This window comes from Chelon labrosus (assembly GCF_963514085.1).
Source record: "Chelon labrosus genome assembly, chromosome: 16".
Classification (NCBI taxonomy): domain Eukaryota; kingdom Metazoa; phylum Chordata; class Actinopteri; order Mugiliformes; family Mugilidae; genus Chelon; species Chelon labrosus.
In genome coordinates, this window is record NC_140349.1 from 3740401 (window position 1) to 3764725 (window position 24325).

Here is a 24325-nt window from a genome sequence, read left to right on the forward strand (position 1 = left end):
ATGTAATTTGCATATTTAAGACCATACATGTTCTGCTTTGTGTGACTGCACTTTGCAGATGTTTTGAATAAATACTGGTTCCTTTCTGTGTGGAGTTTGCATGTTCTCCCTGTGTCTGCGTGGGTTCTCTCCAGGTTCTCCAGCTTCCTCCCACCGTCCAAAGACATGCTGGTTAGGTTAATTGGTGACTCTAAATGGTTGTGTGAATGGTTGTCTGTCTCTGTGTGTGGCCCTGCGATGGACTGGCGACCTGTCCAGGGTGTACCCCTGCCTCTCGCCTGATGACAGCTGGGATAGGCTCCAGCAGACCCCCGTGACCCTTAACAGGACAAAACGGGTATAGAAGATGGATGAATGAATACGCTGAGCTGCAAGAGGACAAGTAACTGCTGTGAGAGTTCAGGTGAGTTCAGATTTAAAGATCATCATCATAAGGTGTGGACTGTTCTACTAGAAAGCTGCTGGAAACTGGAGAAATAAATATTTGCTATTAGAATTTTCATTCATTTATTTTCCATACCCACTTACTCCTATTATATATATATATATATATATATATATATATATATATATACATATATATATATATATATATATATACTTATATCCCAGCTGTCATCGGGCAAGAGACAGGGGTACACCCTGGACAGGTCGCCAGTCCATCACAGGCTATTAGAATTTTTTTTTTCTAAAATTTCTAAGATGAAACTTTTAATTAAATAAATATATTACTGTTATATATTCAAATATATTTCGTACTCAGGGAGGTGACAACTAGTGAATCACTTCCGTAGCTCCAGTCTACTTGCATCCATTTGTATGTTATGAACACAATGTGGCTCAAGAAAAACATCTTCTTAACCATGACATCAAAACATTATAGAGCAGAAAATGATGCTGAGTTTGGTTTGACAGACTAACAAGTTATGAATCATCTCAATCAGGTTTCTGGATTCAGTTTCTCAGAGACCTCAGAGCTGACTTCACTATCTGTAAGGTCAGAAACAAACAGAGTTAAAGGTCAACTCATAGTCTGGAGAAATCATCAACAGTTTGTTAGATCAGTTGAAACAGAATAAAATCAGTTTTACTTACCAGGTGGAGCCTTTTCGTCTGAAATGAAAAGTAAAGACAGGTCATTTCAGTTCCAGTTGTTAATGTCAGAATATCTTTCATCATCTTATCTCCAGTGAATATGATCCTCTTCTACTCACTCAACCTGAAGAATAAATCCACTCTGCTCTTCTGTTTAGTTCTCACTTTGTTTCTTTCTTCATCACTTCTCTCCCTCATCATCATAGTATAGTCATGTTCTCCTGACTTCTCCTGACTCTGAGACTTACTCAGCTTTTACTGCTGGATGCTTCAAATTGTAGGATTCAACTCAAAGACTAAATCAAAGTAGCTCACCTTGTTTCTTTTTATGAACCATGAATCCAGCAGCTGCTGCAAAGATGAGAACAAGAACAACCACTGCAGTGATGATGATGATGATGATGATGGTGGTCATGTTACTGGGCTTCTCTGTTGAACATAGAACAATGACAGAAGATTAAGAACAGTCCAGATAAAGAAGGTTAGAACAGAGGTACATTCATCCATAAATGCAGGCTTGTTATCATGAACTAGGACTGCTCTCTTCCCTCACATTTACTGTTGAACCACATCAGTCTGGGCACCATGACTCAAAATCTTTCTTTACTGATTTGCTGACAATCTGGTTATGCTCACGAGCAATTCTAGAGTGAAAAATGTAAAATGAATTGAGACCTTATTTTGGAGAACACAAGACATAATATCCAACAAACCACAGTCACTCTTACCTCTGTTGGTTCTGATCTGTTCTTCATCCAGTTTGGTGATGATGTCGTCCTCCACACCAGAGAGATGAAACACACAGTCGTACCTCCTCCAGTCTTCAGGTGAGACTGATGAAATGTTCAGGTCAACATTCATCTGGAAGGATCCATCATGGTTGGGGAGGATCTCTCCATGTTCCACTCCTTCATGAATCTCCTCTCCATCTTTCCTCCAGAACATCATGGCTCTGTCAGGGTAGAAACCTGTAGCGTGGCAGCTGACTGGAGAGGAGGGAGTCTTCTGGAGGAGAGACACTGAGGGGAGAGCTGGAGGGAGAGAGAGGATCAGCTCCTAATGAAGGTAGTTTTTGACCATGTCACACTAAAACAGCTAAAAATATTCTCTGTGTTAAAAATGTTCCAGAGTCTGTTGCAGTCATTAAACCATTGAAACACAGTCTCTTTTTGTCCATGAGAAGGACAACCACTGGACACCGTCAGGTTAATAACAGAAATAAAAGCTTTCACTGCTACAGCTCCATGTAAAATCCTCTGTTGTCAGTCAGCAGTTATTTTCTGTGAAGGTGGTTCACGGAGAACCTGGTGTTCTCATCTCCTGCCTCTGTCCAGTTTCTTCCTCCACTCTGTGTCCTCTCGTCCAGACAGTTTACATTTATTTAGTGTTTAGTAACCTGTGAATTTCAAGTGGAATCAACAACATTTTGTAATGATTCTACGTACCTGTTCTCAATAGAGAGGTCTTTCCATAGTGTAAGAACATCTTCAGCCACTCAGGACAAGTCTGAGTGAAGAACTGCTCATTGTTTCTTATGTTATTTCTCTCTGAATCCCATTTCAGTTTGGTGGAGACGGCCTGAGGTTTTGGAGCGATCCATGTCAGTGTCTTCATATCCATTGCAATGAAGTCTTCTCCATCATAACCATACTGTTTAAAACCAGTAACCTTTCCAGTCTTATCGTCCCATTCACAGCCTTGCATAAGCTGTAAAATGTGAACACCTATAAGATACAGAGATAATATGTGTAATGAACAATGATGGATTTTAAAATCACACACTGATCCGTCTCCCTCCGAGTTTATAATCAAACAACCATTTACATGCTGACCATCAGACATGTGCTGGAGTATAGGCTACATGTGTCCAGGCAACTGGTTCACATCTAAACTCAGAGATCCTTATTGTCATGTAGGCTACTGATCATAGTCATGGGAATGTCCTACACTTCTCTTTAACTTAGTCTCTTTTGCTCTAGTGCATATTAAGGAAAACAAGAACAGATACTGATCCAGGATCAGACCAGGAGTCAGCTGACAGAGAGATCTGCAGACTATAAAAACAGTGAGATGTAGAATGAAACCTTTATGGTCTAATTTTTTGAAGGACTAGTTTAATTCATCAAAGAATAATAAATATATTTATTGTTTTATACATAAATAAGGTTGATCATTTCTGTTCTGATCCATCCATTTTACATCTAACACCTGAACTCTGTGGCTATGATCATGAGTCAGTTTAGTTCATGTTCTATGATCTATAATGATCTGAGGTCAGGTACCCACATACAACACACAACATACTGTACCTTCACTTTGGTTGAAGACCTGCTTCAGACTGGAAATTGTGGTTTTGAAGAGGTGAGGATAATCCACAAAACAACAGTGAGTGTACAACTTTAAGTGATCAGGATCATTTTCAAAGACTTTTTTGACCCAGTCCAGTTTTCGATCTAATTTCTTGTTGCTTCCGTCACAGTATCCAGCCTGGATGCCATTAATCGATGCAACAACCACAAGTTCTGGAAGGTTTGAGACTCCAGAGAATCCAGTGATGAAATATTTCAGTGAGTGTTTCACTGTGGAACAAACAACATTTATAATGTGAGTGAAACATAAATAGACTCATGGTCACAAATATGGTAGATTTCTGTTAAAATAAAACCAGAAAAGGAAGAAAAGATGATGAAGAATGTGAATGAGATCTTACCGGTTGATGAAACACGACAGAAGAGAAGCAACAAAAGTAAAGTTTTCATCTTGTTCTGTTTCTGTAAAGACTTTAGACCAAGTCACCAGCTGGTTGGACTGATATGAGTGTGTTTGACTGAAACCTGCTGACTGCATTTGTGTTGGCTGTGCCGACCAAAAAGTGGAAATAAAATCAGGTCAAACAGTTTTGGTTTCTCACAAGTTAACATGTGACAGAGAGACTAACGTACATTGCCAAGGGCAAACAAAATGACTTTGTCGAACTCTGGGAACCATATATGAACATTATGACGGATAAAAGTGCAAGATTTATCTGAAAATATGTGGTTTTTTTTTTTTTTTTTTTTTTAAATATTTAAATACATTTTTTTTTATATACATTTCATTTATGTATTTTATTTTCCCCCCTAGTTGGTTGATTTGATATAACTATATTTTTGAAAATGGTGCAAGAAAGGTGTAGGTGTGTGTCTGTGTATTGTATTGGTAAATGTTGTATGTTTGTAAAACTTGAAAAATGATAATAAACATATTGTGGAAAAAAAAAAAAAACATGTGACAGAGGATCTTTGAAATTTCACTTCCTCATCCATGCAGACCAGACAAAGAGAATATTACAAAGTAATCATCAAGACAACAGCTCAGATGATGTGTTTATTGTCAACATTAGGATATCCATACACATTCAATTTCAATCAATATGCTATGTGTCATCACTGGATGGTAATCTCATAATGTTCTTAGTTCTGCACAACAATAATGTTGCTCTTTAAAGTCTAATGTTAAACTGCATGAAAACAAAAAAAAAAACAAAAATATATTCAAAAAACTGCTTAGAGTGAAAGCCACAATCAGGTCCACCATCTGTCCACCAGAGGGCGACAACAACAGGAAACTGATCACCTCAGTGAAGCTCACGGTTCTTTTTACACTGTGAAAATGTAAAAACTATAAAGAAAGAGAAAAACTAGTTTGTGTGACATGATCATTAGCTTGATATTCTGTTCATGAGTATCACAAACAATAGAGAACATTAACTTACTTGTCTCTATCGTATATTTACTCTTTATCTTCAGGGACAGGGACTAAACTACAGTCACTGGCCCAGATGACTAAACAAACACTTTTATATGAATGTGAACATATTCATTAGGATCTTCATCCACACTGAAAGTTCAATCAATACGCTGAGCTGCAAGAGAACAAGTAACTGCTGTGAGAGTTCGGGTGAGCTCAGATTTAAAGATCAACATCATAAGGTGTGGACTGTTCTTGATACCTACTTCAAGAAATAAATATTTAGAAAAAGCTTTTAATTAAATAAATTTATATTACTGTTATATATTCTCTTTTGCTTGCAATGATTACAAATGTATAATTTGTGCTCAGGGAGGTGACAACTACTGAATCACTTCCAAAGCTCCAGTCTACTTGCATCCATTTGTATGTTAACCTAGAGAGATGAACACAATGTGGCTCAAGAAAAACATCTTCTCAACTATGACATCAAAACATTATAGAGCAGAAAATGATGCTGAGTTTGGTTTGACAGACTAACAAGTTATGAATCATCTCAATCAGGTTTCTGGATTCAGTCTCTCAGAGAGCTCAGAGCTGTCTTCATTATCTGTAAGGTCAGAAACAAACAGAGTTAAAGGTCAACTCATAGTCTGGAGAAATCATCAACAGTTTGTTAGATCAGTAGAAACAGAATAAAATCAGTTTTACTTACCAGGTGGAGCCTTTTGGTCTGAAATGAAAAGTAAAGACAGGTCATTTCAGTTCCAGTTGTTAATGTCAGAATATCTTTCATCATCTTATCTCCAGTGAATATGATCCTCTTCTACTCACTCAACCTGAAGAATAAATCCACTCTGCTCTTCTGTTTAGTTCTCACTTTGTTTCTTTCTTCATCACTTCTCTCCCTCATCATCATAGTATAGTCATGTTCTCCTGACTTCTCCTGACTCTGAGACTTACTCAGCTTTTACTGCTGGATGCTTCAAATTGTAGGATTCAACTCAAAGACTAAATCAAAGTAGCTCACCTTGTTTCTTTTTATGAACCATGAATCCAGCAGCTGCTGCAAAGATGAGAACAAGAACAACCACTGCAGTGATGATGATGATGGAGGTCTTGTTACTGGGCTTCTCTGTTGAACAAAGAACAAACTTAGGAACAGTCCAGATAAAGAAGGTTAGAACAGAGGTACATTCCACCTCATTTACTTTGCATCTGTATAAAATGAAACTCTTCTTATAACATTTTCTGTGGCTCAAAGCCTCATTACAGTCTGGTTAGATAAATTACCAACTAACCTGCAGGACAAGGTCTGAAATATCCAACAAACCACAGTCACTCTTACCTCTGTTGGTTCTGATCTGTTCTTCATCCAGTTTGGTGATGATGTCGTCCTCCACACCAGAGAGATGAAACACACAGTCGTACCTCCTCCAGTCTTCAGGTGAGACTGATGAAATGTTCAGGTCAACATTCATCTGGAAGGATCCATCATGGTTGGGGAGGATCTCTCCATGTTCCACTCCTTCATGAATCTCCTCTCCATCTTTCCTCCAGAACATCATGGCTCTGTCAGGGTAGAAACCTGTAGCGTGGCAGCTGACTGGAGAGGAGGGAGTCTTCTGGAGGAGAGACACTGAGGGGAGAACTGGAGAGAGTGAATGTAAAGGAGGTGAGAGAGATTTTTAAGCTTAAAACTCTAAAATGTTGTTTTCTACGTACCTGTTCTCAACAGAGAGCTCTTCCCGTAGTGTAAATACATCTTCAACCACTCAGGACAAGTCTGAGTGTAGAACTGTTTGTTAGCTTTTATATTAGCTATGTCTGAATCCCATCTCAGTTTGGTGGAGACGGCCTGTGGTTTTGGAGTGATCCATGTCAATGTCTTCATGTCCAGAGCAAGGAAGTCTTCTCCATCATAACCATACTGCATGAAGCCACTAACCTCTCTAGTCTTTTCATCCCATTCACAGCCATGCGTAAGCTGTAAAATGTGAACACCTATAAGATACAGACAACAGAGATATAATGTATAATGAACAATGATGTACAAATAAAGAAGAGGATTTTAAAATCACACACAACAAGGATCTGTCTCCCTCAGAGTTTATAATCAAACAACCATTTACATGCTGACCATCCAACATGTGCTGGAGTATAGGCTACATGTGTCCAGGCAACTGGTTCACATCTGAACCCAGAGATCCTTATTGTCATGTAGGCTACTGATCATAGCCATGGGAATGTCCTACACTTCTCTTTAACTTAGTCTCTTTTGCTCTAGTGCATATTAAGGAAAACAAGAACAGATACTGATCCAGGATCAGACCAGGAGTCAGCTGACAGAGAGATCTGCAGATTATAAAAACACTGAGATGTAGAATGAAACCTTTATTGTCTCATTTTTGAAGGACTAGTTTAATTCATCAAAGAATAATAAATATATTTATTGTTTTAACATGAATAAGGTAGATAATTTCTGTTCTGATCCATCCATTTTACATCTAACACCTGAACTCTGTGGCTATGATCATGAGTCAGTTTAGTTTATGTTCTATGATCTATAATGATCTGAGGTCAGGTACCCACATACAACACACAACATACTGTACCTTCACTTTGGTTGAAGACCTGCTTCAGACTGGAAATCGTGGTTTTGAAGAAGTCAGGATAATCCACAAAACATCGGTAAGTGTACAACTTCAATTGATCAGGATCATTTTCAAAGACTTTTTTCTCCCAGTCCAGTTTTTGTTCTATTTTCTTGTTGCTGCTGTCGCAGTAACCAGCCTGGATGTCATCTATAACTGCAACAGCTACAAGATCTGGAAGGTTTGAGACTCCAGATAATCCAGTGGAGTAATATTTCAGTGAGTGTTTCACTGTGGAAAAAACAACATTTATAATGTGAATGAAACATAAATAGACTCATGGTCACAAATATGATAGATTTCTGTTAAAACAAAAGAAAGAAAAGGAAAAGGAAGAAAAGATGATGAAGAATATGAATGAGATCTTACCGGTTGATGAAACACGACAGAAGAGAAGCAACAAAAGTAAAGTTTTCATCTTGTTCTATTTCTATAAAGACTTTAGACCAAGTCACCAGCTGGTTGAACAAAAATGAATGTGTTTGACTGAAACCTGCTGACTACAGCAACAACTTCATGAGAATGAAATCAAACAGTTTTGGTTTCTCACAAGTAAACATGTGACAGAAGACTAAAGAAAATGGATCTTTGAAATTCCACTTCCTCATCCATGCAGACCTTACAGAGAGAATATTACGAAGTAATCATCAGTGAAACTACTGCTGAGCTGCAGATATGTCTTTCATAAACTAATCACTATTCACTCATTTCCATGGTTGTCCTCTGGACTCAGTGGAGCAGGTGGGGGAGAGGAGGGCGAACAGTCTCATTTATTTTCAGACTAAATCTTTATCAAATCTTAGATAATACTCTTATAATGGTATGTAATAGTGGAACAGTTGTAAGCACTGTTAAAATGACTGATGTGTGAAAAATCTATTGAAGTCCTCCATCTAGTGTTCAGCCTGGATGTCTTAGTTTGATTCACGGTGAAAGCTGTGATTCAGTGTCCTTCCACTAGAGGACGACAAAAAAACCATAAACTGATCACCGAGGTGAAACTCACTGTCAGAATATATTTTAATGTTGTGCTATTCTTTTATACGCTGTGATTAAAGTAACCTGGAAACAAAGAGATTGTGAGCAACGCAATGATGATGAAAAATGAACCATTAAAACAAATACCAATGTAAAAAAAATAAAATAAAAACAACTTGTATCTGGTTTAAAATAGGAAAGGGGAATATAGGCCAAAAGCCACGTCATGTTTCTGTTACATCCACTTGGTAGCTGGAATATTTCACAGAGACTTTGATTTGTTCACAAGACAAAAACAAACCAACCATGAAAAGTCCTGTAAGATACAAGATTGTGGCTGTTTAAGAATATTTATTTTGTTGTGTAATAATGTCAGAGACACCAGTCACAGGGAGTCAGTGTTTGAACCATGTCTGCATCAGATGTGGAAGACGTTTAGAAACTACATCTAACTCAGAGAGAAGACAGAGTTGTTGTTTTTATAATGAAAGCTGAATCTGAGAGAAAGGGTTAGGGTACAAGTCACTGTACAACTCAGTGAGCTACAAATGATGCAGACCTTCCAAAGAGAATATGAAAAAGTCAAGAAAACTACTGCTGAGTCTAGTTGCAGATAAGTGCAGACTTTATTTGAAGCAGCAGGATCACAGACACAAGAATAGATCCAGAAACAGATTTATATTTGCTGATTAGCTTTTTTTTTTTTTTTTATACAATACTGTAATTACACAGATATACTGTTGATTATCTTTAAAGTTAACCAAAAAAACAATAGTAGTGATAGTGCTGCTCACATTCAGCTGCCAGGTCAACCTAAATCACAGTATGAACTAAAACCAGCTCAGATGATTGGTTCAGCATTTAAACATATTCATCATAAGGTGTGGACCGTTGGTGTGGAAAATGAAAAAAATAAAAAAAAAATAAAAACCTTTATAATTATATAATAATAATAATAATTTCATTTATTCTATCTGTCTCAGCATCCCATTCAGTTTGGTGGAGTGAGCCTGTGGTTTCTGAGTCCATGTCCGTGTCTTCACATCAAATTCAATGAAGTCCTCTCTATTATAACCATACTGCATTAAACCATTAAGAAAGAAAGAAAGAAAGAAAATTAATAATAAACAATGACATATACTGTATCTTAATATAATTTTATAATTCTTCACTGTGTGCTGCACTGATATTCTCCAGTGTTTCGTTGTGTTCACTATTCAAGAGCCGATGATCAACATTTTTTCTTACTATGAGTGGTGAAACCTGATGCTGTAACATTTCAAAATAAAAGATAAATAGACCTGATGAGATTATTCAGGTTGTGAACAAGCAGCTTTGTCAATTTAACTGTCATCGTATATGGAGATCGAGGAAACACAGAGAACAAGTATATAATAAATTGATACCAGTGAGCATCTGGGTTACATGTCTAAGGTACTCACCCATATGTGGTTGTTGACAGACCTTAGAGTTCACTCATAGATATCCCTAATACAATCCTCCACTCCAAACCAGTCATTTAGAACTGAAGGAGACAAACTCAAACAACTCAACAGCTACCTCATGGTTTTGACTTTATTTTTTTGGACTTGTCTTCAATTATTAACCTCTTACACAGAACATATTTGACCCCTCGCAAACTCCATTGTATGAAGTTGATACCTGATCCCTTGTGTGGCCTATGTTCTATGAAGGCCTCTGGAACTTTTTTGCATATGATGTGGAACTGCCCTCCGGTTTCACAGTTCTGGTCCAAGGTGGCAGCCAAGCTTTCTGAATTAGTATCAGTGACCATACCAGTGACTATACCTGTCCTTTTGCTAATTGATCTGTCACAAGTTAATATTACTAAACTTAAAAAGCGCACTGTACTAGCTGGCTTAACAGCTGCCAAGAAGTTGATAGCCTTAAGATGGAAACCTCCCCATTCTCTCACCATCAGACACTGGGCACTTACTTTCCTAGATGTAATTTATCTAGAACTGTCAACTGCTAGAATTAATGGCGCTAGTGAGGCTTCCATAAACAACTGGCGTGCAGCAGCTGACGCACTGAAAGAATTTATAAGATAAGCTCAATGAGACTCTAACCTTGTTTTTCCTGAATGGGTTTGTTTGCGTGTGTGTCACGTCAGATCTATACTCCATAGGGTGCTAGAGAGCGTACCACTGTGAGTGTGCTGTTGGGGTGGGGGGTGGGGGGTGGGTGGTGCCCATTTTTCATTTTCATTTTCCTTTTCCTTTTCCTTTTCCTTTTTTTTTCTGTCTATTTTTTTTTTTTTTACTTTACTTGATTTAGTTGTTACAGTCAATTTTTGTACTGTCTCTATTGTCATTAATGAGTCATGTTTCTTGGTTGTAACTTGTATTCTTGTTAAATAAAAATTTGATCAAAAAAAAAAAATTATTAACCTCTTAAGATTACTTATCATTTCCAATAACTCTTCTGCCCTCAGGTTTATTATGTAGTCATTAAGTGCAATGTACCTGGCACGTGCGCCAAGATTACAAAGCCAGATCCTGGTGAACGTTAACGAAGGAAATGGACTTGGCCTTCTACGTTTACATTGGATTTAAAGGAAGCTTCACAAACACACCCACGGATCTAATTTTGCATGCATTGTACTACAATTAGTTTACCTAAAGTGGAGTTTTTGCATATTTTCCACTCCTTCATGAATCTCCTCTCCATCTTTCCTCCAGAACATCATGGCTCTGTCAGGGTAGAAACCTGTAGCGTGGCAGCTGACTGGAGAGGAGGGAGTCTTCTGGAGGAGAGACACTGAGGGGAGGTCTGGAAAGAGAGATCTTTTAATAAACCTTTGGACTGTTTCCTGTGAACAATTGGTTAGACACTGAAAGTGTAGTTGCAGAGTGTATAAACAATATATCGGGTAATTACCTGTTCTCTGCAGAAAGCTCCTCCAATAGAGCACATACTTCTTCAGTAAGTCAGGGCATGTGTGGATGCAATAGTTTTTGTTGAATTCTAGTCTATCTTTATCAGTATCCCATCTCAGTTTGGTGGTGAGAGTTTGTGGTTTTCTTGCAGTCCAAGTTAGCGTCTTCAGGTCCAGTGCAATGAAGTCTTCTCCATCATAACCATACTGATTATAACCTTTGACATCTCCAGTCTCATCATCCCATTCACAGCCATTCATCCTCTGAAGAACATGAACATCTGAAAAAGAGACAGAACTAGAGTCACCTGGACAGATAGAAACAGACAGGAGGGCAGAGACTGCTGGAAAAACTGAACACTCAGTATTTACCATAGAAACAATTAAGCAATGCCCAAATTACACAACAGAAAGAAAACCAGCTTTTCTCATAATTGTTTCAGGCTGTTGCATATATAAACACTGACAAACTAAGAGATTCAATCAACATCTACAGCAGATGAGTTTAAAGTATTTGAGCAGATAATTGTGACATTACCTCCAGTTTGGTTTAAGCGTTGCTTCAAAGCATCAATGTTGACTCTGAAGAAGTGCTGATTCCCTAAACACTCGTGAGTGTACCACTCCAAGTGCTGTGGTTCATCTTTTATTTATTTCTCCATCCAGTCTTGTTTGGGTTCAGCTCTCTGTATGTTGCTGTCACAGTAACCCACCTGAACATCATCAACTACTGCTGCTCCCACAAACTCTGGGAAGTTTGGTATCCCGGAAGATGCAGTGATGAAATATTGCAGGGAGTGTTTCACTGTTGGACAAACACGGTGTAACTGCTTTAATTATGATATAACACCATCAGCAAAAGCAGAAATGATGAAAACAAAAATTACTACTAGTTTTCTTCTAGTACTGTCACTGATATGCAAACTTGTTGCATAAACATGTCACAAAGAAACATTTAAAATCATTTTACCTGGAGATGCAAAGTGACACAAGAGGGAAAAACAAACGATTTGTTCATCTTGCATTCATTAAAAACTGAAGCCCAACAGATATGATCAGCTGTCCTGAGATTTCTTGTACAGTAGGGAACTGCGCCTCCACCAAACACATGCAAAAACAGCCCTTCAAAATAAGCATAGAATTCGAGGCAGTAACCAAGGAGCTAATTGTTCCTCCCTGAACGATAGATTAATGTAGCGTCTACTGACAGACACTTAGCGTGTAAGGGCATGTTTATTTGAATTTGCAATTCATGGATGCAATGGGGGGAGGGGGTCTCCCGGGGCATAATTCAATGTAGAACTGCCACTGGACACAGGCGTGGTGTTGTTCCTGAACTTAAGTTATTTTCAGCCTATATCTGTATCAGATGTTTTTAACAATTGAACTTTGATGTAAAACATCGTTTTCACTGATAAATATAATCACATGACATCGATCCTGCAGGAATTCAACTAAATCAACTCATTTGTAAATATAGATATCCCTACTTTTCACGGGTCAGAGCAACATGCAAGATCGAGTGGAAAGAGTTTAAAGAGAAGATGATAAAGAATGTGAATGTGATCTTACCTGATGATGAAACATGACACAAGAAAAGCAGCAAGAACAAGGTTGTCATCCTGATTTTTTCATTTTTATTTTGATGAAGTCACTCGGCCATCAGCTGGTAAAGAGCTGGGAGACTGAATCCCATACTGAAGGTTGACTGAGGTAACCCATGAGCCCACACTTTCTTTTGTAGTATGAATCTGTTCAGATCACATGCAAGAACAGCTTTTCAAAATAAGAGTGACGAGAGTAATTTCGCAATCATTCATTCAATCATTCAGTCACTCTGCCAATATGTATATGGTGAGTGTACATTCTGAAGTGGAATTAGTTTGTGGAGACAGAGATTTTCGTTTTTATTTCTATCGGGAATAGTTTTCATTTTAAGACCTTTTGATGTGCTTTTATTTTGAAATTCCACATATTTCCTGGCTGAGATCCCTAAGAGGTGTCCTAACAGTATTTAAAGACGTCTTTTTTAAATGTTATGTTTTTATGCAGAGTGAATTAATGATTGAAAAGTTCTTCATAGTCTTTCAAGTCATGATTATGACTGAATGTGTGGCAGTTTAAACACTATGAATAATCTCATGAGATTTTGGATAATACCTTTTGTTTCCTTTAAAATCATTAGAAATAATATATTTTTTTTTTATTTTTTTGGTTTATTTTGTTTTATATGTTAAATAGTTCATCTACTATGTATTATTAGAGAGAGATTTTAGTTATGGTCCAATGTTAAAGCACACTGAGATCTTCAGGAGAAATAAAAGCCTTAAACTTTGAGCTTTTCTTTCATCATAATTTTTTCTGGCTCTAACATGTTTGTCCTTTCTGATTCAGTGAGTTTACTCTAAATGTTTGCCTTGTGTTGCTGCATCTGTTCCTTACTGCTTCAACTATGGCTCATTCTGATGTGTCTGTACTTGTCCACTTTTTTTTTTTAACGATACAATCAAGCCTTCTAAAATAAAGAAACATGCTATGACATGTATTTCACATTCCATTTGATTTCACCATTTGTCCTCCTCCTCTGAGACACCAGCATTACAGGTAATAGAAAGTGGATCTGGTGTGTACTTTTGTTCTGCAGTGGACAACAGCATTTATTGTAGACTAGTCAGAAGAAGATCTGAGAAGTCACTACTGTCTTTTCAAATAAATCATGTTTGCTGGTTCCTATTCTGCATCGATCTAATTAATACACATTAAACCATATTTTATTCTCCTTAGAATTTGGCTTATTAGCAAGTTTAACAATATGTATAAGCTAGTTTTGAACTGTAAATGTAGTTTTGACCATTGTTTACTGTCAGAAATATAATGTGTACTAACCTGAATGTGAATAAATGTGACAAACTTTTGAAAATTGGAGACTTTATTAAAAAGTCAGACATCAGTATAAAAAGATCAATACATCTGACACATATTTAAATGTTTTGAAAATATGGGACATTTTTGAAATGTTAGGAACACATTTGACACTGATATTCAAGTATTATTATCAGTAAATTAAGTTATTTAAGTTCAGGAACTAGACCAGACCCTATATCATTCTATTTGACACACTTACCTATAAAAGTGTGCCTTAACCCTCTTTCTCTCTTCGTTTGTCTCAGTTCTCAACCCCCACCCTACCCATCCCTCTATTTTCTTTTCTTCCTCTTCCATCTTTCATAACAGGAACCAGGGGGACAAGGATCTGAGACTTCCTGAGATGTGCCCCCACCCTGAGTCTCAATCCCTGGGTGTCATCCCATCCTCTTGACCCATCTCATCCCTCCATCCATTTCTGTCACGACCTGTTTACCAATAAACTTATTTCATCAATTAAGATGTCGTCTTTGTTAGTACGATAAAAAGTTTTGGAGCAATCCCGTGGAGGCTCGTTGTTCGTGTTCAGTGTTGTTATGACCCATCACTGGACTCTGCAGTGTATCTGGCTGTACAGTCATTAATTGATCTCATAAAGAAAACTTTTAGCAGTATTCTGAAAGCCTCAAGGAGCCAGTGAAAAGAAAGAGGGCTGATATGAGAAGGTCTATTTGATCCAGTTTGTAGTCTACCAGTAGCATTCTCAATTAACCTCCAAGCGACTGCTGGATGACTTACTAAGTGATGTAAACATTACAACAGTCAATACAAGACTGCATGGATGATTAATGTAAATATAGAAGTGTAGCTTGTAAGCTTCTACTTTCACAATTATTATTTTTTTTGTTTCTTTTTATAGTTGAAGCAGTTGTAAGCACTGTTAAAATGACTCTTGTGTGAAAAAAATCTATTGAAGACCACAATCCAGCCTGGATGTCTTGGTTTGATTAGACTCTCAGTGAAAGCTGTGTTTCAAAAACCGTCCAAGGTAAAACTCACTGTCAGGACATTTTCTTATTCTCAGGTATAATTATAATAACTTAGAAACAAAACAATGATGATGATGATGATGATGATAATGGAAAAAGACTCAGTTTCATTAAGCATTAAATGAAAGTACAGAAAGAAAGATCTTTTGTGAGAATAAGAAGATTTTTTCAGATGATTTGTGAGTCACAAATTTAAAATCCAAAGGTAGAATTGGGTGCTTGACTAATAAAAGGTAGGATACAACAATAACAACAGATTTTGCTGAACACCAGCCAAATGTTTTAGTCCATGTGAGAGAGGAGTGGCTCCTGAAAAAATACTGGTTTAAGAAAAAAAAAAACAAGCAACAACAAGAAAACTGACTCACCAGGAAACACTGCTAGAAAAATAAACTCACTCTGTCCTCCATATTAGAGAGTTTATTGGGAGCACGCGACATGTGAAGAACTGTATCATGTCCAGTGGGTCAAGTTCTACGTGTTACCTGAGCTGGTGTGTTTTGGACTTTAGCAGAAGACAAGTAGAGACAAGCAGCTTTAGATGAAGCAGCAGGAAGATAAACACATGATAAGATCTAGAGATAGATTCATATTTTCTGATTTGCTTTATTGGAAATACTGTAATTATTAATCCACAGGTATAAATGTGCCAGCTTTCAACCTAAATCACAGTATGAACTAAAACCAGCTCCGATGATTGGTTCAGCATTTAAACATATTCATTAGGATCTTCATCCACATTAAAGTTCAATCAATAAGCTGAGCTGCAAGAGAACAAGTTACTGCTGTGAGAGTTCAGGTGAGCTCAGATTTCTAGAATACCATTATAAGGTGTGTACGGTCCTGGTGTCATTAATTCTGTTTTGGCATTTAGACACTGAGCAACATAAAACTATTTTTAGTGCTCTGGAGTCGTAACGATTAGACACTTTTTAAACTATACTTTCTGAAGAAAAAAAAAATATAATATAAAAATAAATATGTCCTAAAAAATAAATATAAAAAACTCCTTAGCTTTAACATCACAACATGAAAACATTAGAATGAAAAAGAGAAACACTACAGAATTAGGCCCAACTTAATATAAACTGAAAAAACGGAAGTTTGACACATAGTAGTAGTAGTAGTAGTGGTTTATTGTTGGAGACATAATGAGGAGAAACCCATGTACAACATTAACATGAAGACTGCAGTGTATTTACTATACTCATGTGTAGCCAGGTGAACAAGGGGAGGAGCATTTTATTTTACTTACTTACTCTGGATTGTTTCAGGAATAAATACTCATGATTTCATAAGAGTATAGGTGCAGTAGTTTTGCCTCCTCCCGCTAGGGGTGCTGTCCCTTTAAGGCAGGCAAAGTGTGAGCCGCGCGAATAGAGACATTCTTGTGGGTTCCAGCACATATAGGAGTGGAGGGGAACGAACTGGCCGATGAGCATGCAAAGAGAGCGGCAGAGAAAAACAATATAGATATAGATGTGAAATACAGTAAAGCAGAGATAAAAAGTATAGTCAAGGCTAAAACCATTCAAAAGTGGCAGCATATCTGGGACAATGGGTGCACAGGAAAACATCTATATAGGATACAAGGGAAAGTGGGAAAGGACACACACACAACCAGGTCTAGACAGGAAGAAATTGTGCTGACTAGGATGAGGTTGGGTCATACAAAATTGAATAGCACACCGTTCTTAATGAGAAAGCATGGGGATGGAAGTTGTGAATATTGCCAGAGCCATACACCTGAAACAGTAGAGCATGTATTACTTCACTGTCATAAATACAATCAGGCTAGGCAAAGGCTTGTTACTCAGCTGGAAGCAAAGAAAGTGTCTCTAGATATCAAGACCTTATTGGAAAAAAGATCAGGGGAAATTTTTGGTTTCTTACTTTCTTACCAACAGGCCTTTTTAAAAGAATATAAACTTTATTTTATCTGTTTGTTTTGTTTGTTTATTTGTTTGCTTATTTAAAACAGTACAGAATAGCCAGTAACTCCCGTTCCTTACTCCAGTCCAGTGGTGGCGGTAATGCACAAGCAATAGTTGCCAACTGCCAATAAAACAAGAAGAAGAAGAAGAAGAAGCCGCGCGAATATGTGAGTTCTTCGAGGTATCGGAAGTGAGGGAGAGGCAGTAGTGGAGGGACACAGGCTGCTCAGGTGTGTTATTTTGTTCTTCTTTTAATTTAATGGATCAATAAGAACATAATAATGGTTAGTAGGAGAGTGTGATTAAGCTAATAAGTACAGCAGATTAATGATGATTTTGCATTACCGAAGATTTCTGTAGATTGTCTGTGCTGAACCTGCGAACCCCCCCCCCCCCCCCCCCCACCACCACCACGCTGTGAGTGACATTGAATGTCAGGACGACGTAAGTGGTGATGGAGCTGTTAAACAGCGGTGTTTACTGTGTATGTTTCCATGTGATTTAGAGGGGAGTTACAGCGCTATCCTGAGTTTCGGATGGGTGTATCCAAGTGTGCAGGCTGTACACGGAAATGCTCATAATGTTCATATTTTCAATATTTTCACTTACGCATTTTGTATTCCTACAAGAGTGCTGGAAAAATGTATTTTCTTTACGATTGTTTACTGTTTGGTGAACTAAAGCACTTCACTGCTAGGAAATGATACAAGCTATACTGTGTGACAAATGTATTGAGATTTTCTTCTGTATTTTTATTTTCTTTCTTTAGGTGTGAAGTAGGCCACTACTGTTGTCTATGTGTTCAGATTTAAAAAGGGCTTCTAAGTTGAACTATAGGCAGGAGATATGTAAGGGATAATGCCTGACGAGGTGTCCATTAACAGAAATGGACACCATTTGGGCCTCCGCGAAGCAACCGTCCTCCCGACCACTGCTTGGGACATTGGGAGATGACAAAATGTTGCTCCATTCTCGTCTGTCCTGTACTGATGGAGCCCAGTAAGCCTGCAGGCTGCTCTCACAACGATGCCCCGTCACCGACATGATCTGCGAGTTTCCAGCCCGGCGTCAGAGAGACGACTGACAGCTGTGCTCCGGAGGCTGTGGTTGGTGTAAACCCACGACAGACCCACCTGAAAGAAACAATAATAAACAGGCTATATTAATGAGGACAGAAGAGGGGTTATACGGCTTCATTATTATTAGAATGTAGCTAGTGTACAGACCTCCTCGCTGATTTTTTTCAGCATGTTCCCCAGGTAGTGGACACCCATCGGCTCCCTGGAGTACCACACATCAGATGCCACAGTGATGGAGCGCTTCGGGTGGAGATAAAACGATTTTGCATCTGGTGGACACTTGGAGATGTACTTTTTAAAACTTTTTACTGGACACAGAGGATCCCCGGGCCTGACGAGCATGAAGCCTTGTAGGTTTTCCTTGTGTGGGTCATTCAGATCTTTATGTTTTTTTTGTCTGAGGATTATGAGCTAAACTGACGTATTCAACGCCATGCTTGTCTCTTTGGATGATAAAAGATGTCATGGTCAGCTCTCGGCTCCCCTCCCTGCCACGCCGAGCAAAACACAGCTGGATGTCAAACCACACCTTTTTTGACGAGGCCGAGGGGCGTATCAGGACACAGTGCAGATGAACATGTGATTCTTTGAAGATCCGACTCAGTGATCCGAGGATGGTGGAAGCTGGTGTCCTTCCACTCTTTCTGTAATGCTTCAGTATCGCCTTAAAAACCACATTACTGGTCTTGAACACAGTGTCACTAATGATGTTGACATCACTTAAATGGCGGTTAATGCCGACTCTCAGACTCCTCAAACTGGCAACACTGTATTCTCCTCCTTCCTTGGTCGACTGGACAGACGCATAAAACAGTCGCAAAATGTCGTTGAGAGTAGCGGCAGTGTCGCTGTCAAAGTTGATGTCCATGTTTTTGTCAGCCAGGAAGTCTCTTAATGTTTTAACTGCCCATTTCGTGGTTTTCTTTGTGTTCATCTCGTCCTTGTCATCCTCTAATTCGTTCAATTCCTCCGGTGTCACCTGCTTGTGTCGCTTCTCCTTTTTCTTTTCATATTCTCTTCTCTCTTTTTCTTCTGCTGCATCCCAGTCTACAAAGTTGTCAAACTCACCAAATAAGTTAAAAGAAATGATAAAATCACTCATGTTTTGTCTGTCTTGCTGTTGCGATGAATAAACTGTGAAATAACGTTGAGTCTCCGTTGCCATGGTTACCATCTAATGTTTGAGCCAGCGCAATAATTTAGAACTGTCATCAGGCAATTTGTCTTTCCTAGGTGTACATTATCACTTTTTAACCTACATCCTCCAGCCAATCAGAATCGAGTATTCACCCTGACCATGGTATAATGAGCTATAAAGGAATTTCATTTATTTAGATGTGCTTGAGTAATCTACCCATGTCTTAGTTTTCCACACCACGGTGTGCGGTTTGAGTTACTCCTAATTTTCTTGCTAGCATTGCAGAGAGGAGCATCCATAGGAGGCATTCTTGGTTTCTTGTTTTTTTTTTTTTTTTATTGTAAACATTCATTCTACTTGCTGAAGACGTGAAGCTGTACCATTTCATTTTCCATTAGTATAACACGCTCCCAAAACTGTGAACCATTTAATGCTGTTCTCTACTGAGTGCAGTCGGGGAATAAAATACCCACGAAAAAGAAATTTGTCCTGTGTTCTGTCCCGTATCTTGTAATTGGGCTACACATGCTTTTTTACACATTAGTCTATTTTGAAGCTGTTGTCTCTACAGAGGGTTATTAGACTGACAGGTGAATGAGAGACAGAGATTTGGGAACCAGTAATTAAGATGAGATGAGATCATCCTTTATTTATCTCACAGTGGTGAAAGAGACATTTCCCCTGACCTTACATATGTTGACCTAAGAAAATATCACACTACACACTTAACCGGCCCAACAACCTTAAAAGATAACTTCATGTGACAGTAATTTCCTGCTCTGTAATCAGACCACCACATCATCACTACCTGGTTCCACTAGACTTCATTTAATCTGATCTCTAACTGTAAATGTCACAATTATGATGAATCTGCCTCACAAAAGAAAAGAACATGGTTTCAGTTATCCAGTATCTTTTGTGATCTCCAGTAAGTGTAGGACAGTGTATTTAGTGTTCAGCTGTAATTCATGTAAGTTATTGTAAACATTAAAATATAAGAAAAATATATTGTCAGCTAGGTTTCTGGATTCAGTCTCTCAGAGAGCTCAGAGCTGTCTTCACTATCCATAAGATCTGAAACAAACAGAGTTAAAGGTCAACTCATAGTCTGGAGAAATCAGAAACAGTTTGTTAGATCAGTTGAAACAGAATAAAATCAGTTTTACTTACCAGGTGGAGCCTTTTGGTCTGAAATGAAAAGTAAAGACAGGTCATTTCAGTTCCAGTTGTTAATGTCAGAATATCTTTCATCATCTTATCTCCAGTGAATATGATCCTCTTCTACTCACTCAACCTGAAGAATAAATCCACTCTGCTCTTCTGTTTAGTTCTCACTTTGTTTCTTTCTTCATCACTTCTCTCCCTCATCATCATAGTATAGTCATGTTCTCCTGACTTCTCCTGACTCTGAGACTTACTCAGCTTTTACTGCTGGATGCTTCAAATTGTAGGATTCAACTAAATCAAAGTAGCTCACCTTGTTTCTTTTTATGAACCATGAATCCAGCAGCTGCTGCAAAGACGACAACAAGAACAACCACTGCAGTGATGATGATGATGATGATGATGGTGGTGGTGGTCATGTTACTGGGCTTCTCTGTTGAACAAAGAACAAACTTAAGATTAAGAATAGTACAGATGAAGAAGGTTAGAACAGAGGTACATTCTTCCTTAAACGTGGGTTTGCCATCATCAACTAAGACTGCTCTCTTCCCTCACATTTACTGTTACTGTAAATCACATCTATCTGGGCACTATGACTCAAAATCTATCTCTACTGAATTGCTGACAATCTTGTTTTGCTCACGAGCAATTCTTGAGTGAAAAATGTGAAATGAATTGAGACCTTATTTTGGAGAACATAAGACATAATATCCAACAAACCACAGTCACTCTTACCCCAGTTGGTTCTGATCTGTTCTTCATCCAGTTTGGTGATGATGTCGTCCTCCACACCAGAGAGATGAAACACACAGTCGTACCTCCTCCAGTCTTCAGGTGAGACTGATGAAATGTCCAGGTCAACATTCATCTGGAAGGATTCATCATGGTTGGGGAGGATCTCTCCTTGTTCCACTCCTTCATGAATCTCCTCTCCATCTTTCCTCCAGAACATCATGGCTCTGTCAGGGTAGAAACCTGTAGCGTGGCAGCTGACTGGAGAGGAGGGAGTCTTCTGGAGGAGAGACACTGAGGGGAGGTCTGGAGAGAGAGAAAGAGGATCAGCTCCTAATGAAGGTAGTTTTTGACCATGTCACACTAAAACAGCTAAAAATATTCTCTGTTAAAAATGTTCCAGAGTCTGTGCAGTCATTAAACCATTGAAACACAGTCTCTTTTTGTCCATGAGAAGGACAACCACTGGACACTGCCAGGTTAATAACAGAAATAAAAGCTTTCACTGCTACAGCTCCATGTAAAATCCTCTGTTGTCAGTCAGCAGTTATTTTCTGTGAAGGTGGTTCATGAAGAACCTGGTGTTCTCATCTCCTGCCTCTGTCCAGTTTCTTCCTCCACTCTGTGTCCTCTCGTCCAGACAGTTTACATTTATTTAGTGTTTAGTAACCTGTGAATTTCAAGTGGAATCAACGATCAATGATTCTACCTACCTGTTCTCAACAGAGAGCTCTTCCCAAAGTGTAAATACATCTTCAGCCACTCAGGACAAGTATGAAAGTGGAACTGTTTGTAGTCTCTTAGTCTATCTACGTCTGAATTCCATTTCAGTTTGGTGGAGACTGCCTGAGGTTTTGGAGCGATCCATGTCAATGTCTTCAGATCCAGAGCAATGAAGTCTTCTCCATCATAACCATACTGCACAAAGCCAGTAACCTCTCCAGTCTTATCATCCCATTCACAGCCTTGCATACGCTGTAAAATGTGAACACCTATAAGATACAGACAACAGAGATATAATGTATAATGAACAATGACGTACAAATAAAGAAGAGGATTTTAAAATCATTTCTTATTGTGATCCACTGCTATTCTCCAAGTCTTGTGTTCTCCTGAGTCAAGGACATATAATCAGTGAAGCTTTTCTTATCCTCAGTGTAGAGAGTAAAAGTTGGATTGATTGCTCTGATATCAGTTCTGTCCTCCATTCTAATCAAACTGAGTGTTTGTGTTAATTCCTGCAGTGACAGTATGGCTCCATTACTTTTCCATTAAATGTCATTTCTCCACACTTTCACATTTCAGAGGAGGAAAATAAATAAATATTAATCTGAGCAATCACAAACTATCAACAGAAACTGGTGTTACATTTGTAGTGTGGTAATGTGATAAGCTACTAGAACAGACTGATTATTGAGGGCAGGTCATGACCAGAAGCTGGACTGTACCGGCTACATGGTCTGACCTCTGACCCTGCTCTGTCCCAGCCTCACCAACAGGAACCACACTACAAGAGACTGTCCCCATAAAGTTTAGAATCAAACAACCATCAGACATGTGCTGGAGTACAGGCTACATGTCTGATACATGTGTCCAAGGGACGCATGAATATGGTTGATCATTTCTGTTCTGATCCATCCATTTTACATCTAACACCTGAACTCTGTGTCTATGATCATGAGTCAGTTTAGTTTATGTTCTATGATCTATAATGATCTGAGGTCAGGTACCCACATACAACACACAACATACTGTACCTTCACTTTGGTTGAAGACCTGCTTCAGACTGGACATCGTGGTTTTGAAGAAATTAGGATAAAACACAAAACATTGGTGCATGTAGAACTCTAATTGATCAGGATCATTTTCAAAGAATTTTTTTTCCCAGTCCAGTTTTTGTTCTATTTTCTTTTTGCTTCCGTCACAGTATCCAGCCTGGATGTCATCAACCACTGCAACAGCCACAAGTTGTGGAAGGTTTGAGACTCCAGAGAATCCAGTGATGAAATATTTCAGTGAGTGTTTCACTGTGGAACAAACGACACGTAAACTATCAGTAAATAAGTGAATAAAGAAATAAAATATACATCATCAGTAACACGATGGACTCAGTTAAAACAGATCCTGACCTGTCATGTGATAGAAACCTTTTAAAGAGAAGATTGTAAAGAAGGTGATCTTACCTGCTGATGAAACATGACAAAAGAGAAGAAATAAAATCAGCGTCTTCATCGTGTTTTAATTTAAATTATGGTGAAATCAGCAGCTGCTTTGTTTCTTTTGGTTGTGGCTTATCCAGAAAGCGTTCAACTTGTTTGGGTGAGGCTGAAGTAGAAAGTTAATCCTTCTGGATGTTTTTTTTTTTTTTTTCAACTTTCTTTATTGACAACCACAAAAGAGGTGGGGCCTACAGGCTGATTTTTTTTTCTTTCTTTACAATAAATTACACTGGAAATGTTTTTTTATTATTAGTCATTTTGCAGCTTTTACAGCAGAACATTTTTATTTGTGGATGTGAATCCACATCTAGTCAACTTTAACAGCACAATATAAAAACTTTAAAATGTAGAAACATTCTTAAATCTGGTTCAACGGATTAATCAACTTTAAGAAGAAACGTATTTAAGAACTTGTTTTAAACAGAAAAGGTGCTGCACATAGTAAAAATGAATACATAAAATATAATCAGTGCAAACATGAATGTCTTTTAAAATATGGGAACTTTATTGAGAAGTGAGACTTCAGTACAAAAATAAAGCTCAACAGACTAAACACTGATATTCATGTATTTTTATTACATTAAAGTTTAGGAGCAGAGTTGTTGTTCACAGTTTATTTATTTATTTGAGCCATCGCTGGACTCTACAGTTATCAAACTGTCACGTCACCATTTTCTAACCTCTCACCTTAAACATGTTTAAGCTTCCTTTAAATGCTACATTCAATGTTAGAAGTTGTGTTAAAAGATCTGTCTAAGTCCTAGTCTGTAAACAAGTATGCAGCATGTGT

The 24325-nt window shown here is 38.1% G+C and overlaps 2 protein-coding genes and 1 pseudogene across 4 annotated transcripts; all 3 read right to left on the bottom strand.

Moving 5' to 3' along the window:
* Positions 1-1396: 1396 nt before the first annotated feature.
* LOC311500950 lies at positions 1397-13064 on the bottom strand (annotated as a pseudogene). The gene is made up of 11 exons (XR_014699996.1): positions 12928-13064; positions 11894-12160; positions 11358-11636; positions 11096-11249; positions 10119-10285; positions 4038-4072; positions 3806-3866; positions 3405-3674; positions 2541-2819; positions 1824-2126; positions 1397-1524 (listed from the first exon to the last, which is right to left on the bottom strand). The product of XR_014699996.1 is annotated as an uncharacterized misc_RNA (transcript).
* LOC311501344 (major histocompatibility complex class I-related gene protein-like) lies at positions 4449-7896 on the bottom strand (the record flags this gene model as incomplete). Its single annotated transcript, XM_084563108.1, has 7 exons — positions 4449-5434; positions 5540-5557; positions 5855-5959; positions 6173-6475; positions 6550-6828; positions 7440-7709; positions 7848-7896. The coding sequence occupies 7 exons, from the start codon at positions 7894-7896 to the stop codon at positions 5385-5387; spliced, it is 1074 nt and encodes a 357-aa protein (XP_084419234.1). The 3' UTR covers positions 4449-5384.
* Positions 13065-20049: 6985 nt separating the features above from the next.
* On the bottom strand, positions 20050-23958 carry LOC311501324 (major histocompatibility complex class I-related gene protein-like). 2 transcript variants are annotated; one of them, XM_084563074.1, is made up of 7 exons: positions 23500-23958; positions 23074-23343; positions 22030-22308; positions 21320-21622; positions 20898-21017; positions 20591-20608; positions 20050-20494 (listed from the first exon to the last, which is right to left on the bottom strand). In XM_084563074.1, the coding sequence occupies exons 1-7, from the start codon at positions 23546-23548 to the stop codon at positions 20436-20438; spliced, it is 1098 nt and encodes a 365-aa protein (XP_084419200.1). In that variant the 5' UTR covers positions 23549-23958; the 3' UTR covers positions 20050-20435. The 2 variants fall into 2 exon arrangements, with proteins under 2 accessions (XP_084419200.1, XP_084419199.1); XM_084563073.1 differs by having other exon boundaries at positions 23446-23958.
* Between the last annotated feature and the right edge of the window lie 367 nt (positions 23959-24325).